Source organism: Musca domestica, unplaced genomic scaffold (assembly GCF_030504385.1).
Source record: "Musca domestica strain aabys unplaced genomic scaffold, Musca_domestica.polishedcontigs.V.1.1 48, whole genome shotgun sequence".
NCBI classification, from domain to species: Eukaryota; Metazoa; Arthropoda; class Insecta; order Diptera; family Muscidae; genus Musca; species Musca domestica.
In genome coordinates this window covers 7,087,592-7,104,391 of record NW_026712340.1, presented here as the reverse complement: position 1 = coordinate 7,104,391, position 16,800 = coordinate 7,087,592, and the positions used below count along the sequence as shown (strand labels likewise).

General features: G+C 35.5%; 1 protein-coding gene across 7 annotated transcripts in view; it reads right to left on the bottom strand.

The window, feature by feature from the left end:
- LOC131804702 (trichohyalin-like) overlaps positions 1-16,800 on the bottom strand; it is a 292,229-nt gene that overhangs the window by 43,255 nt on the left and 232,174 nt on the right. For all 7 annotated transcript variants that reach the window (XM_059127776.1, XM_059127769.1, XM_059127770.1 and 4 more), the window contains 4 exons: positions 13,130-13,219; positions 9,292-9,537; positions 8,627-9,115; positions 8,034-8,066 (listed from right to left, as the gene is read on the bottom strand). In XM_059127776.1, coding sequence (XP_058983759.1) covers positions 8,034-8,066; positions 8,627-9,115; positions 9,292-9,537; positions 13,130-13,219 — 858 coding nt within the window. The remainder of the gene's footprint in view (positions 1-8,033; positions 8,067-8,626; positions 9,116-9,291; positions 9,538-13,129; positions 13,220-16,800) is intronic.

Below are 16,800 nucleotides of genomic sequence, written 5' to 3'. Positions count from 1 at the left end.
GCCTCACAACAACATTAATTATGCCATTGTTACGTTTTGTCAACATGAAATTAATTTAATCGATTTGTAAGTCTATCATTATAAGGGATTGGGGAATATAAACGGCAAGTGGAATCGTTATGGAGAGAATGGGGCAGAATGGGTTTTGGAAGTTTTTCGTTTGAGTTAGGCACTTAACATGAAAATGGGTCTACTTAAATGGCTTAGAAATACTGGTAGAAAATTTGGTTGAATATTTTTATCTATTTGCTCAGGGGATATACAGACATTTCTGATCATAATTTATTTTAAAGTAAAAAGGCAGTTTCAGACAATTAAAACGTTTGTTGATTGGAATCCATGCCCAATTGGAAATTATTTTCATATGAATTGCTTTTAAGCCAATACAAAGCTTTAAAATTCCCATTAGGTCCTCAGATCAGCAGTTGTATAGTCGTATATAAAATACACCAATATGTATCGGGATTTAAAAAGAAAGACTGTCAGACGTACATTTTAAAATCGACTTAGAATTTTATGGTGATCAAGAATATACAGGGTCAGATAAAAAAAAAAATGCAACAAAGTCGAACGCCATAATTTTTACATTTTTTTTTTAATTTTATTGAATGAAGGCAAAAAATGTCGGAAATAGCATCAAATTTGGGAATAAGTTTAGATTTGTTCTAATTGGTCATCTTTGACACGAATTATGGCCTTCAGACGGCCAATGAAAACGTCACATGCTGCCCGAGTGTTGTTCTGCTGTATTTTGGCCAATTCCCAGCGAAGCGCTTGCTTGAGGTGATCGAAACTTGTGTATTTTTTAGTGCCAACTTTGATTTCCAAAATACTCCAGACACAATAGTCCAACGGATTGGTATTCGGAGATTTTGTGCGCTGGAAATGAAGAGAGGAACCTCATTTTGTAACCATTCTTGGGTGGAGCGTGCTGAGTGCAATGGTGCTGAGTCCTGTTGGAATGTCCAAGACGAAAAAACTGCAACCAACATAAAACTGCTGTCATTTCTAAGCCACTTGTCCGACAATTATTCCAGTGACAGCTCATTATATTTTTTACAAGCCTACAAAAGCATTTTGGTAAGAATTTTTCAGAAAAAAAATTATTCGTGATGGAATTCAAGAGTGATAGATGTGATTTCTTTATATTTGGCTGGAAAACCACAAGTGGAAACCCGCGTCGCAGTGGCCGAAAAATGGCTCGTGAGCTGAACATATCGCAATATTCCATTCGGCAAATATTGAAAAATGAGCTCGAGGTAAAGCCATTGAGATTCCAAAAAGTACAAGAACTTATACCGCAACAGAAAGAAAATAGACTCAAAATAGTTAAAGAGTTGCTTCGTTTGGCCGAAAGTGGTGAACTGCCGAATTTGGTTTTCTCCGATGAGAAAACATTTGTTGTCCAGTAGTTTGTAAACAAACATAATGATCGTGTTTACTTGCCAAAGAGGTTAGCTGAAAAGTGCACCTTCGGTTGGCCACCAGAACTCAAGCCGGCCATAGTGATGGTGTGGGCCGCCATAACAGCCGATGGTCGCTCTCCGCTTTTACGGACGGGGCATCAGAATAAACGCCGAATATTATCGCGAAAATATACTGGGGGTGTATGGAAGCCTTGGGCACGCAAACATTTTGCCGCAGACCTTGAACATTCCAACAGGACTCAGCACCATCGCACTCAGCACGCGCCATCTAAGAATGGTTACAATATGAGATTCCTCGCTTCATTTCCAACGCATAATGGCCACCAAAATCTCCGGATACCAATCCGTTGGACTATTGTGTCTGGAGTATTTTGGAAAGCAAGGTTGGCACTAAAAAATACCAAAGTGCCGATCACCTCAAGCAAGCTTTTCGCCGGAAATGGGCCAATATACCGCAGAGCAACATTCGGGCAGCGTGTGACGGTGTCATTGGCCGTTTGTAGGACATAACTCGTGTCAAATGTGACCAATTCGAACAAATCTAAACTTATTCTAAAATTTGATGCTATTTCCGATATATTTTACTTTCATTCAATAAAATTAAAAAAAATGTAAAAATTATGGCGTTCGATTTTTTTGCAGTTTGTTTTTATCTCATTCTGTATTTCTTAACCCATAGTCGACTGAAATCGATTTTATATATATATATATATATATATATATATATATTTTTTTTTGATTTGATGAAATCGGTTGATGCCTTTGGTAAACAGTTTAAAAAATATCTACAGATATTAGCTATAACCTTAATATTTGTGCCATGCTAAGTTTTTCCGACCAGTGTTTGGATTTTGTCGTATTTATTTATTTATCATTTTTTTAAGACATCTTAAGTAAATTATGCACCTATTTTAGCAGTGGATTGTTAGTACGGTAAGGGCTCTAGGTTCTGCTTAGAATTGGAATGAAATAAAGGGGTCGATTGTTTAGCTGATTCTGTTAAAAACATCGCAACATTTGAAATAAAAAAATCTCCATTACGGGCTTTTACTTAGCAAATTAGTGTAATTTTGAGTTAAGTTTTTGTTTAATTAGCTTTTTGGTTGTTTTGTCTTTCTTATTTGTTATTATTGTTTATTTATTATTAAATCAAAACCTTTTTTTGTTATTTGTTAATGGTTGTTGTGGTGGTGGTGAATTTTATTTTTCTAGATTTGTGGCAATGTTATGTGTCTCTGATATACTATTTTCTATTTGCAGGAAATAATTTGTTAAAGTGCTATTGTTTTTTTTTTGGTTTAACTTTTTCTTTGAATGCTTTTAATGTAATTGTCTAGGAAAATTGGACGACAAATATAAACCAAACACAAATGAAAAAAAAAATAAAAATGAAATACAATTCGGTGATGAATAGTTAATGAGGTGCTCTATAATTTGAAGTTAGTAACAATGTAACTATTTGTGCTATACTGGCTGGCTTTCACTTTTCTAGACATGGGGGTGGTGGCGAAGGGTTGGGGGGGCAGGCATGGTATTGGAATAATGGATTTGCTGGTTGGGTTTTGGTAACAGCAATTTATTAAAGAAGGGACTTTTCATTTTTTAAATGAGGGCACATAGAGAATAACACAGTGCTACAAAAATGTACATTTAAACATTGCAACAACCAGGAAGGTAAAGGTAATTAAATGTGAGAATATTTATCCACGTTTTAAGAAATAATATTTGCGTTGTAAAAAAAATATTAATTTCAGGCTTGTTAACTTTTGAAAATGTTAATTGGGGTTGAATTAAAAATCATAATAGTGGCGCCCAACGGTTTAAAGAAGACGATTGTTACAAAATCAAAACTACCATCCCGAACCGTTTATTATTTTTTTTTAATTTTTTCGAGAAATAACTCTTCAAACTGAGAATGGCCAGAAAAAGGTTGGTATTTGATCGTTTTCGAAAGCATATCTTTTGTATTTGATTAAAGAAAACATCGTTGGCAAATGGCTTCACTTTAAGTAGTTACTTTAAGTGATAATCAAACCATTAGGATTTCTGTTAAACGCCGGAGCGAGTGATGATAGTAGCTGCAAAAAACTGCGAGTTTTTGGTTTCGAATCCACTTCTCTTTTCTTTTAAGTTTCAAAACGAATTTTTTTATTTTTTTTTCGAAAAATTATCTGAGAGAGTCATGGCAGAAGCTGCACCCAATTGCAAACTGGCATCGTCCATGGTTGCAAGGAACTTGGGCCGCCACAATTGACATTCTCGGAACCTCAAACTTTCGTTTTATGATTGTGATTAGAAAATGCCTCCGGTTCCATATGTTAGGTTAGCCAAAATGTTAATATTTCCAGGAAACGATTGCAAGAAGAACCACTATTGAAGCTACAAAATTCGTGTTGGCACATGTTCGGACAAACTTTTCCAGATTGAGCACCCTAATCAATTCTATCAGAAGTGTTCGTTTTCCCAAAAAACTAAGAGAGTAGTGATAGTAGCAACACCAAGTGCTAGCTGGTATCGTTCATGGTCTAAACTATGACCAGATCTGCCATCCTTCAAAGCTCAAACTTTCATTTTGGGATCAATGTCGAAATCATTTCAGAAAGCCAATGTGTCCATCAGTTTCCTGGCGCGTAAGTCAGAACTTTTGGTTTTGGCTACACCAATTCGCTCCAGGTTTAGTTATAGAATAGCCATTTCACCTATGTTAGTAATAAAATTTGATTTAATAAAAGGGCTTGTTCTTTGAAGTTTCAACGCGAAAGCTTTAGTTTTTTGCAAAGTGACTAAGATGGCCATGATAGTAGTTTCACTCAATTGCTAGCACGCAACATTTGTGGCTGGAGCTAAGACAAATTGTGTTAATTTTCAAACCTATAACTTTTGGTTTTCTGCTCCAGGGAAACAACTGAGTAAACCAAGACAGTAGCTGTACAAAATTGCAAATTGGCATAAGTTCGCACATACTACTCCATGTTGACCATCTTCTTCAATCCTTTTAAGCTTTAAAACGAAAGTTTTCATTTCATTAAAAAGCTGAGAGTTGTGACACCAATTGCTGATAACTTTCATGTTTGGATTAAGAACCATATTCGATATCCTTCGATCCTACAAATTTCGTTTTGTGATTACTGAAAACATTATTAAAAAATGCTTTCGCCTATAGTTTAATCTGAGGTCGAAAACTCTCGATTTCCGAGAAAACCTCGATATTAGTTACACAAAATTGCTAGTTTGGTCAGTTTAAGATCGGATCTATCAATCAATTCTTCCAATGTTCCAACGCGAAAGTTTTCATTTCCAGCAAAATGTTTGAGAGATAGAAGCTACAGCCGAGGTAGTAGATACAGCCAGGAAATAGGATGACGTCTGAAAATCTTGGAACCTCTAGCTTTCGTTTTTCTGTTCCTATTAATTTTCTTTTCCAGTAATAGAACTGAGAGAGTCACCATAGTAGCTACTCAAAATTTCGAGCCTTCAAGATTACAGTTATCCCAAAAAGTAGCTAAATTTAATTGCTTGCTAGCATTTTCATAACCTTCGACCTGCGACTTCGTTCTGTGATTACTGAAAACATGGTTAACAAATTGCTTAACTCCCTTCTGTTTCTTTAAGCTCAATCCGAAAGTTTTGGATTTCCAGGAAACGATTGGGAAAGCCATTATTGCTGGCATTGTTTTTATTCAGAACTAGATATTAATATAAAGAAAGACCGGGTGATCAAACGAACACACATGAAGCCATTATGAAAACTAGACTCAATTGTTAGCTGACATCGTTTATGTTTAGATACGGAGAGAGCCTCATCGACCGGTTTGCGGTGGTTAATTAGTGATTACTTAAAAAAACCGACACTCGTACCAGCCCTGCTCAAAAATCAGACCTCGTTTACCAGTCCAATTCCTATTAGTTTTTTAAAATCATCTAAAACCTAATGCTAAAGCATGATTTATAAATTTTTTGAAATTAATTTTTTTATAATTTTTAAATGTTCTCTTTTGCGGACTCATGTGCTATTCTAAAACTCGCCAAATTTCTATGCAAAAACTAAACTCGTACAGCTTACATTTATAGGGCAATCCTGTTTCGAACTGCGTCCAACTTCACGCGATTGTTGGAAAATGTATTTGGGAAAGTCCCTAAAAGCTATTTTATCACAAATTTTCACGTGTTGTGTAATTTACTGACACAAATATTAAAAAAAAATAAAAAATGGAAAGACAACGAGGACGAACCACTGTTGAAGTGAGAAATTTAGTAATTAAACATTACAAAAACCATAAATCGCCAAATGAGATATTTGAGATTGTTAATAGAAGCCAATCTACAGTTCAGTACATCAAAAAACCCTTCAAAATAGATGGATGTATAGAAAATAAGTAAAAAAAAAATGGCAAATAATAAAATATTTACCTTGAGTGATGAGAAGTATAGTTTACGATAGTTAGTATAGTTTAAAAAATTATCCATTTTTGAGTGTAAGGAAGCTCTCAAAAATTGCTAAAAGGATTTATGTTGCTCTCGAACAATAAGAAATATACTACATAAGTCGAATTACAATGGAAGAAGAGCTAGACATAAACCTCTAATCAGCAAGCACATATCAAGAGATTTTCCATTTTGGAAGAGTGTACTGTTCACGGACGAGAGCAAATTCAACCTTTTTGGTTCAGATGGCCGACCTTATGTATGGAGATAAGCAAATGAAGCGCTCCTTGCCAAAAATATGAAGCCTACAGTGAAGTGAAGTGGTGGGTCAGTAATGGTGTGGGGTTCATTTTCAGCCTCTGGACCTGGTGTATTGTATTTTATAGAGGGTATTATGGATCAGACTATGTACCTTAACATTTTGAAAGAAAGTTTGCCACTCTGTAAGGAAAAGCTCGGCCTTATGTATGGAGATAAGCAAATGAAGCGCTCCTTGCCAAAAATATCAAGCCTAGAGTGAAGTGAAGTGGTGGGCCAGTAATGGTGTGGGTTTCATTTTCAACCTCTGGACTTGGTGTATTGCATTTTATAGGATCAGACTATGTACCTTAACATTTTGAAAGAAAGTTTGCCACTCTGTAAGGAAAAGCTCGGCCTTGGTGAAGATAACAATTTTTTTTCAACACAATGATCCGAAACACAAGGCTTATAAAGTACGGTCATGGCTGCTATATAATTGTCCCCACGTCATGGATACACCAGCTCAGAGTCCAGACATAAACCCCATAGAGAATTTATGGAGCTATCTCGATGGCAAAATTCGCCAGCATTCCATATCTTGCAAAGTAGATTTGAAGAAAGCTTTGTTGGAAGAATGGCAAATAATTGAACTTGAAATTGAGCTTTTGCGAAAATCTTGTTAAAAGTATGCCAAATAGGCTACAAATGGTAAGAAAATTAAAGGAATGCACACAAAATATTAATGTCTAGAAATACTTTAAATTATACGAAGTGTACGAGTTTGCTTTGGCATTGAAATTTGATATCTTTTAATATTTATTTTTTTACTTTAAATGAATTAAAATGTTAAGTTTTTTGCTTTTAAATTACTTTTTTTTGTAAATTTTGATTTTTGGAAGTTATAAGAAAAATAAAATTTTTTCTTTAGCTGTACGAGTTTCGCTTGGAGCCACTGTATTTTTTATTTCGCTCTCCTGTTCTGTATGCTCAGTATTTGTTTGATGCTCTCTTAATTCAGCAATGTTCAATAGTAGTTCGTAGATCATGCACACGTATGAACGAATCAAACCGAGTGTTTGAAAATAAAAATGTAATCCGGTGCCAATCAATGACACTTAAAAGAATTTGAAGCAGTAAAATTCATGATTTTTTTTATGAAATTATCGGAAACACTGCTGAGTTCTGTTGATTCGAAGCCGGTCTCTGCTCGGAACCCCAAAGTTCGTTCTTCGTTAATTGAAATAGGATATCAAATATATAATCCACGATCCAATGCAGATAGAACAAAAGTCTTATTTTATTACAATATATTCGGATATGTGGAGGGTACTGGTAGTAAAATAATGAGAGACGGGACATTGGGTGATCTACATGATCAAATTAATACAGACAATAGTGTAGAATCATAATGATAGGCTTAATCGTCCATATTGGAAACTTTGGGCAACGTTCGTGGATAATTTTCTCACTTTTATACATAATTTATAAATAATTATATTTTTTTGGATTGTCATAACCTTACTTTCACCTAGCCTACATCAAACTATAAATTTGACTTTGTAGTACGATATTTGTAGCACTGTGTTGATAGTTAAGCACTGTTTGTTTGGGATATTTTTTTTTAAATTCAGGTTAGTTTCAGGTTCAGAAGCGGGGAAAGCGGGGTCGGAAAGGTAATGCTTTCCATTCAAATGTGGGTTAGTTCAAGAGAAACAAAAAATGAAATAACTACAATTACTAATTCCCTGCTGGCAAAATTAGTGTTAGTTTTCAAATCAGTTAAATTCAACAACAATTAATTTAACTATTTTCTTATATTTTTGTTAATTAAAAAAAAAAAATAACTCAAAAAACGAGAACAGCTTAACTGTTATACAATTTATATAAATGTATATGTATATATATAAAATATATAATATATATGTCAAAATTAAGGCTTACTTTATGTAGTGTGGTTTGTTCTTCTAGCTGCATCTAATAGTTTTTTATTTGTTCGGTTTTGGTATTGGTATTGGTTTAAATATTTGGTTGTGGTGGTGGTTGTGGAGATGGAACGGTGGTTATTATTTGGTATTGGTTGGTTGTATTTAAGAGGAGTAGAGTAGTAAATAGTTGTATTATTTGGTAGTAGATATTGTTGTTGTAGTTGACGATGTTGATGATAAAGGCAGTAGTAGGAGTAGGAGGAGTTGTAGTAGATATTCGATAAATATGTTGGAGTAAATAGAATATTTTTCAATGTGAAAAAAAAAAAACAATAATGAAAAAAAGGAAAAATCGTATAAGTATAGAGCAATTTAACATTTAGAGGTATGTATAAGAGATATTCATATACTATAGATACAATATGTATACATAGAGAAATATTTATATAGTTGATATGTATTATTTTTTTATATTCACAACACAAGTAACATTTATCATGGAAAATAGTTTTCTTTTTTTTTTGGGATAGGTGATCAACATATACTACAGTTTTCATTTTTGTTTTTTTTTTCTATTTAATAGCAACATAATTAATAATTCTCTTATACCTGAGATCTTTCCAAATCATGTTTAAGGCGTTCATTTTCCAATTCCAAACGGGCTATACGCTGTTTTGTGGTCTCCCAATCGGCATTGCTGCGGCCCATTTCACAGGTGGCCTTCTCCAGCTCAGCCTTCGATTTGCCCAGTTCGCTTTGTGATGCCTCCAATTTGATTTCCAAACGTTCACGTTCGGTAACGGCACGCTCCAAACGGGTGTTCAGCTTTTCCACTTCGCTTTCCAGAGCTCGCAGCTTGATCTTGTAGTCGGCAATTTCACGCTCATGCAGTTCACGTTCTTCTTGCTTTTCGTGTTCGGCACGATCTCGCTGTTCTCGTAGTTGAGCCATTTGCTTTTCTTTGTCGCCAATGGCCTCTTCGAGACTTGTGAGAGCGCCCTCAGAACTGCTATGATGAGCTTGCATTGCCGACAGACGTGCCCGGGCCATATCCACCTGATTATCCTTCTCCTTAAGCAAATCTTCAAGATTTTCAATCTACAGAAATTATTGTTAAGAAACATCATCATCATCAAGAGGGGTGGGGGGGTTGAAGGGTGTGGTTCGGTTTCCAAAAAGAAACAAAATAATATGAAATTTTTTTGATTAGGATTATTTGGTTTTCTAATAACACGTCTACTTGTCAATGTCAAACTACAAAAACAAAAAAACACCTTTCTCTGCAGCACACATATTTTACGATCCTTGATTTCCATGTGATCCTTTAGCTCGGTCAGCTCGCTTGTCAAACGGTTGCGTTCTTGTACCGTTTGCAGTGTGCCCTGCGTTTTCTTCTCCAACAGGCGGTTCTTCTCCTCGAGGCGCGCCCTCAGCTCTTCAACATCAGCCTGCAGCATATTGTAGTGTTCCTCCTTGGCACATAGTGACTCCTTCAACACCGCAATATGCCGTTGGTAATCCTGTTATAAAAATTGAATTTTGTAAAAAATTATATTTCGAATAATAAAGGTACAAGGCTTTCGAACACACTACGACGTTTTGAACGTAGGGAATAGTTAACGCGAATGATATCGAGGGATTGAAGGTATCTACATTTTTATTTGGAAATTGTTAAAATTTGATTGAAAATCAAAGCAACAAGTGAACACGTGCGTTGAACCAAATTGCGCGTTAAATATAAAACAACAACCACAGAGACACTTTCCGTATCGGTCATTGTGGTTGTTGTTTTTCGATAATATTTAATGCAAACAAATACAAGTAAAAAAGCAATAAGTTCGGCCTGGCCGAAGTTTGGGTTCCCTCCACCATTTGGAACGAATTTGGAAATTTTCAAAAAAATAAAATCCATTAAAAATTTTGTTAAAATCTTAAAAATACCCAATACACATAGCCGTTATATTGGGGTCTATACGAAGACATCGACCTGCCATTGCAATATTCAAAAACGAAATCCAGTGAATAATGTAGTTAAAATCATAAAAAATCGGGGCTATACGAAGACCTGGACCTGCATAGACAAAAAGTGCTTTGACAATTAGTCAGGACTAAACTCTAGTTTAGTAAAAAGTCTATTTTTTTAATTTTTTCCAGAGGTTTCGGACCATAATTCGGGGAAAACATTTTTTTCCTGGGCGATGGACCCAGATACTCGGATATTTGACCCGGATCTACTAAACAGCTTTGGGCAATCATTAATGCATCATTATTGAAAATACCTATCGAACAATAACAATATGTTGAAAACGGTTCGGGAGTTTTATCCAAATATTTAAAAAAATCCCCCAAAAGCTCGAATTATATTTGAAACTATAACTTATCCAAAATGCTCCAGTATGTATCATTGTCTTTGTTATATCCACACATATGGGTCTTTGAACCCTGTCTACCGGATTGTGTTCAGTACATTGAATTGATGATTTCAGTATAAAAATCTTTAATTCTCGCAGCTGGTGCTGGACAACCCAGAGGAGAAATTCACAGGACCCGGCCTATGGCTTGCTATTTAAAAAACGTATATTTAGAAATTTTTTAATTACCGTAGCCGGTTTTGGTCATAGACAGAGGAGAAAATCTCAAACCCCAGTTGGAGGTCGGCTACCTAAAACGGCATCAAATTTAGAAAAAAATTTGGTAGGATAGGGTTGTCTGGCTTCAAAAACCAATGTCTATGGATCCTGGAAAGATAAATGCACATGTTGTAGCATTTTGGAGAGATTAGGGCGTGAGCTATAGTATTTTTTACGGATTCCCGTAATGAGGTCTTTTTTACTTTTTTGGGTCTTATAAAAAATTCGGCACAAAAAAATCGATAATTGAGTTAAAATTTTCGAATCATCGACGTCGTTATGAAATACCAAATCAGTGTCGACAACAATTGATACCATCCCAAAAGTGACTGCGCCGCCAAATAGAATAAGGGCGATCCATCCTTTGCATGCATATTAATCACCAGGCCATGATGGCATCAACTGACTTCTGCCTGTAGAAGTTTTGCAATCGCTGTCTTGTATTATCCCACATTCGTGTACTGTCGAGAAGGGTAAGAGAGGTAAAAGGATCCTAACCTATGGAGCTCTAGTCTGGTGGCATTCTTTGAGTAAATCATCGCATTCCTACTAATAACCGGTGCATTCAAGAGCACACCTCAATCTGCACTGGACACCCTACAGTGCGTAAGCCCATTAAGTGTACACTTAGAGGAACAGGCAATTAGGTGTGCACTTAGACTCAAAGAACTAAACCATTGGCGCTGTCAATCCTTTGGACATTCTGCGAATCTAGGGTGTGTAAGGAATGTGAGGGAGGAAGCCAGCACTAGTGATTACATCTCACCACGGTTGTGCTTTGACGCACCTGACATCCACATACCTGATATGGACACCTGGGCCCATAACAATCTACCTTTCTGCGGTATTGCTGTCTATACTGACGGTTCAAAGATTGAATGCGGAACGGGAGCTAGTGTCTTCTGTGACAATCTTAATGTTCACGAATCCTACAAGCTTAGAAACGACTGTAGCGTATTCCAGGCGGAAATTTTGCGGTCAAAAAAAGCCCTAGACCTGTTGGTAATGCAGAACAACCAGGTTAGCAGTCCGGTACTGAAAGCCCTAAACTCCTCTACTATCAAGTCTAAGGTTGTTTTGAACTGCAGAAGATCCTTGGAAAATACTGTGTTGTCCATCCATCCATTAACTTAACCTAAGGTAAGGGAGGTCACTTCCGCTATTTCTGCTTAAAAATTCAAAAAGTTTATTGGACTTCAAAATGACATCATACCGTAGGTGTTGGCTAGTTAGGAATTTGCTTCTCAGATGGATAGAGGTCTTAATCTCAATATAAGTTTGCGGCGTTTATACAACCTCCACCTATATTAACTTTGTCATTCATTTGTAACATTCCTAAAAATTCGCCGTAGACCAGCAAAAAATTCTAAGTCGATTTAACCGCTCGTCTATCTGTTGAAATCGCGATAGAGCCCACATTAAAGTAAAGCTTTATTTAGCAGAACAATTTGTATTGTGTCTAGGATGGTTGGTTTTAAAAATTTTATATAGGTCAACGTTTTCGTATAGTCCCCATGTAGCAGTACCTCCCGATATTCGGTATTTTGATGATTTTTGACAAATTTTTCCATTGATTAGTCTTAAAATTGGTATTTGCAGGTCATAATGGGTTATAACTCCGGTGGCGAAACGTTGTATGTATAGGTCAAACCTTTTGTTAGCCTCCATATAAAGGTACCTCCCGATATTCGGTATTTTGATGATTTTCACCACATTTTTTCACGTTATTGTCTAAAAAATGGTATTTGTAGTTTGTAATGGCTTCTAGCTCTGGGGGCGAAACATAGTATATATAGTTCCACGTTTTTGTGTAGGCCTCATATAACGCTCCCACACATTATTTGACGTAAAGCTTCATTTAGCAGAACAATTTGTATTTGGTCCACGTTTTCGTATAGTCCCCATATAACGCTACCTTCGATATTCGATATTTGGATGTTTTTTGCCACATTTTTCACGTATTTGTCCAAAAATTGGTATTAGTAGTGCGTGATGGGTTCTAGATTCTTTGGCGGAACATAATATGTATAGCTTCACGTTTTCGTATATCGCACATATAACGATACCCACCCACGAAATTGTTTCAAATTTGCTATTTCAGAAGATTTGGTAGATGACAATCCTTGAAAGTTGTCTAAAGAGGGTCCCGTTCTGGCATGGCCCCCATATAACAGCCTTACCCACTTTATGGTATTTTGAAAAGTTTAACAGCATTGTCCAGACGGTCTTACTGGTATTTGTAGTTTAAAGTGGAACACGTTTGAATTCATTTACTTTTATATAAAAATGTTTTCTTTACCCAATGATGCAAGGTATTAAAAGTTCCGAACGGGCGAAGTTATTTACTTGTTTGTTATCAATAATTTGAACAATTTCCAAATAACTACATTTCAGAATGTAACAAATGCTAAGACGGTCACTAAATACTTAAGGTAATGCAATTCTACTTTTTCTTTAGTTTAATTAATTTATTTTCGTTTACCTGATGTTGTTCTTCCAATGTTTTCATTTTGGCCGCCATAGCCAAAATTTCTTGATCCCTCCTCTGTATTTCAAGACGGAATTCGTCCAACTAGATGATTTTTTTTTTAATTTTTGTTTTGGGAATACAAAAAAGATTCAATTGAAAAAAAAAAACATAAAAAAGTAGAAAAAGAAGACATTTTAGAAAATTTTCAATATTTGTTGTTATTGTTTCTTTGATTAGTAAAAACAATTAGACACAGAAGAGATGTCATGAGAATTACTTTGTGGTGATAATCAATGAAGTTCATGTTAATGAATGAAATTCAAACGATCGATAAACGTTCGAAATGGTTAGTCAGTCGTCGTCCATTGTTGTTATGTGTTGGGTCACAATGAAAGAAAGGAAACTGAAAAATTATGGAAAAAGTTTTTGAGACATTTTCTACAAATTGTGTTCGGATGTCGGCACTAGGTATTGTCCGGTGGTCATTTGTCCATTGCTTGTAGTGTTTTGTTTTCCAACATTCAACATTTCCGTTGACTTTGTTACCCTGTTTCTGTTGATGTATGGCTAAGATATCCTAGCAAAGGTTCAACTTAAGGAAAGAAAAAAGGACAGCTTGGCCAAAAAAAAAAGTTCTAGACAATCTTCGAAGTCAATGATGGTTGATGGGTTTGTTTTTGTAAGTATATTTATTGTTTTATTTATTTTTTGTTGTTCTTGTTTTGTTTTTTTTTTTTTGCTTTAATTACGGAAATTTATTTTGTAATAATACTTTTCTAGTTTAATATTTTTGTTATATCAAATATTCGTTTGTTGTTGTTATTTTTTTTTCCTTCTTTCTTTCGACAAATACAATAGTTGAGTTGAAAGTTTTTTTTTGTTGTTGTTACTTTTTCTGGTTTAGCTTGAAAATATTTGCGTTTTTTGTTGTTGTAAATTATTAGAAAAAGGAATACAAACACAGTTAGGTTGCTTGAGATACATAACTTATGCGGTAAATGCAAAACTCTTATTTTTTTATTTTTCTATTTTTTTTTTAGGTTATGTATGATATAATTATCTAATTGCTATATTATGCTTTGCTCATTTATTTATATTTGCTAAGTTATTATTTAATAATAATTATGTATCTATGTTGCTGTATGTGTATATGTTTATGAGTATATATTTTAAATATTTATAATGTTTATTATATTAAGAGGCAGTTGCATACACATGTGAGGGTAAATCCAAATCAAAAAAAAAAAAAAAAAATTGGGACTTCCTTAAAAGGGGAAAATAATTGAAACCAATTGACAAAGCCTTTAAAATTGTAATGTGTTGGATTTACTTGGGATTTGTTTAATACTTTGTACACACTTTCTACGGCTAGTAAAAGCATTACACATATGTATTTTGTTGGCCCCAAAGTGAATTTGAGAGTTGTAAAAATAATACACGGAGAACTAAAATAACCCAATTTTTGCTTGGTCAAAACTAAAGCAACTTTTGATTTTTTATTTTAAAATAATTACATAACCATTATTTTTGATATCAACTGCACACCTACGATGCATTGAATCTATAACAGGCACAATTTGATCCTTGGGTATGCTTTCCCAGGCACCCTGAATTATTTGGAAAATGTTGTGTTTATTTGTTTCCGAATATCGCTTGATCTTCCTGTCTACGATACTCCAAAGTTTTAATACGGGGTTTAGGTCAGGTGATTGTTCCGGCCATGAAAAAATACCGATTTTTGGCTACCGCTACCAATCTTTGACAAGTTTTGATGCATGTTTGGGATCATTGTCATCTTGAAACACCTAAATAAACCGAATATTTTCCTCTGCGAAAGGATGTTCAACACATCTTTGTAAACAAACCGATCCATAACTTCCTTTATTTCATGGGTAGGCCCAAGTCCATAGAAAGGCTTGAATCTTTAAATTTTTGGTCTTCTCACCGTAAAATTTTCCATGTCCCAGCCTGTAATATTAAACGTAGACTCATCCCAGAGTAAAATGTTTTTCCATTGAGCTGGTTTTTCCATATGGCTAACGGCATGCAGACCAGCTGCCACTACTCGTCAACGCACTGATCTCGAGCTTATATCCAATGACAGCTCTCTCACCCATTCACTTGAACTCTTAAATGGTGTTTTTTATTTCTCTCACAATTTGTTGATCAGTACGGGCTGAAGTTTTTACGGCCTTCATCCGTTATAGACTGTTACTACTGATCCAGTTTCTTAAAACCGTCTTAGTATACTCGAAATCACAGAAATCATTTTCTGCGATATCCTGTTTTCACAGTCAAACACAACAAACACGTGTTGTTGTAAAATATGATTTAGGACAAGCGTAATTGTTGAAGAAAGCAGAAGGCGATAATTATAACAGTAAAAACAGCTGAAATTGCAGAGATCATAAGAATATACAACAGAGTTGCTTTTGTTTTGTCGAAGCCAAAATCAGGTTATATACATTATTTTTTACACAAAAATCAATTTTGGTTTTTTGGTGAGAATTTTCCAGGAATAAAGTTATTCGTGATGGAGTTCAAGCGTGATAGTGCGATTTCTTTATATTTGGTTGGAAAACCACAAGCGGCTATCGTTACAGCACTCATGCATTTAAATGTGAATAAATCTTTTATGTCTCGTACCATCGCTCGTTACCTTGATACTGGTGACGTAGCCCGACGTCAAGGAAGTGGACAGAAGAAAACAGTAACATCAGCATAATAATGGCTTATGAGCTGAACATATCACTAGTGAGCTGAATGTCCATTCCGGCAAATATTAAAAAATGAGCTTGGGCTGAATTAATTAAGAAAATAGACTCAAAAGAGGTAAAGAGTTGCTTCGCTTGGCCGAAAGTGGTGAACTGCCGAATTTGGTTTTCTCCGATGAAAAAACATTCGTTGCCCAGCAGTTTGTAAACAAACAAAATGGTCAGCTGAAAATTTGCACCTTCGGTCGGCCACCAGAACTCAAGCGCCGACCATGGTGATGGTGTGGGCAGCCGTTACAGCCGATGGTCGATCTCAGCTCGTATTAATCGACCGTGGCATCAGAATAAATGCCGAATATTATCGCGAAAATAGTCTGGAGGGCCATTTTGGCCGCAGACCTTGGACATTCCAACAGGACTCAGCACCATCGCACTAAGCACGCGCCACACAAGAATGGTTACAAAATGAGATTCCTCGCTTCATTTCCAGCGCACAATGGCCACCAAAATCTCCGGATACCAATCTGTTGGACTATTGTGTCTGGAGTATTTTGGAAAGCAAGGTTGACACCAAAAAATACCAAAGTGTCGATCACCTCAAGCAAATGCTTCGCTGGGAATGGGCCAAAATACCGTAGAGCAACATTCGGGCTGCGTGTGACGGTTTCATTGGTCGTTTGAAGGCCATAATTCGTGCCAAAGGTGACTAATTCGAACAAATCTAAACTTATTATAAAATTTGATGCTATTTCCGACATTGTTGGCTTTCATTCAATAAAAGTTACAAAAAAATGTTGCAGTTTTTTTATCTCACCCTGTATATGAGAGCTATATCTAAATTTGAACCGATCTTGACAAAATTTTAAATGTTTATTTCTGAGCTGTATCTGAAATTCAGTACTAAAGATTTTTGTTGCGGAGTGCATATTACTCATGTGAGGAAATTAAACCCCCACATTGGATGTAGAA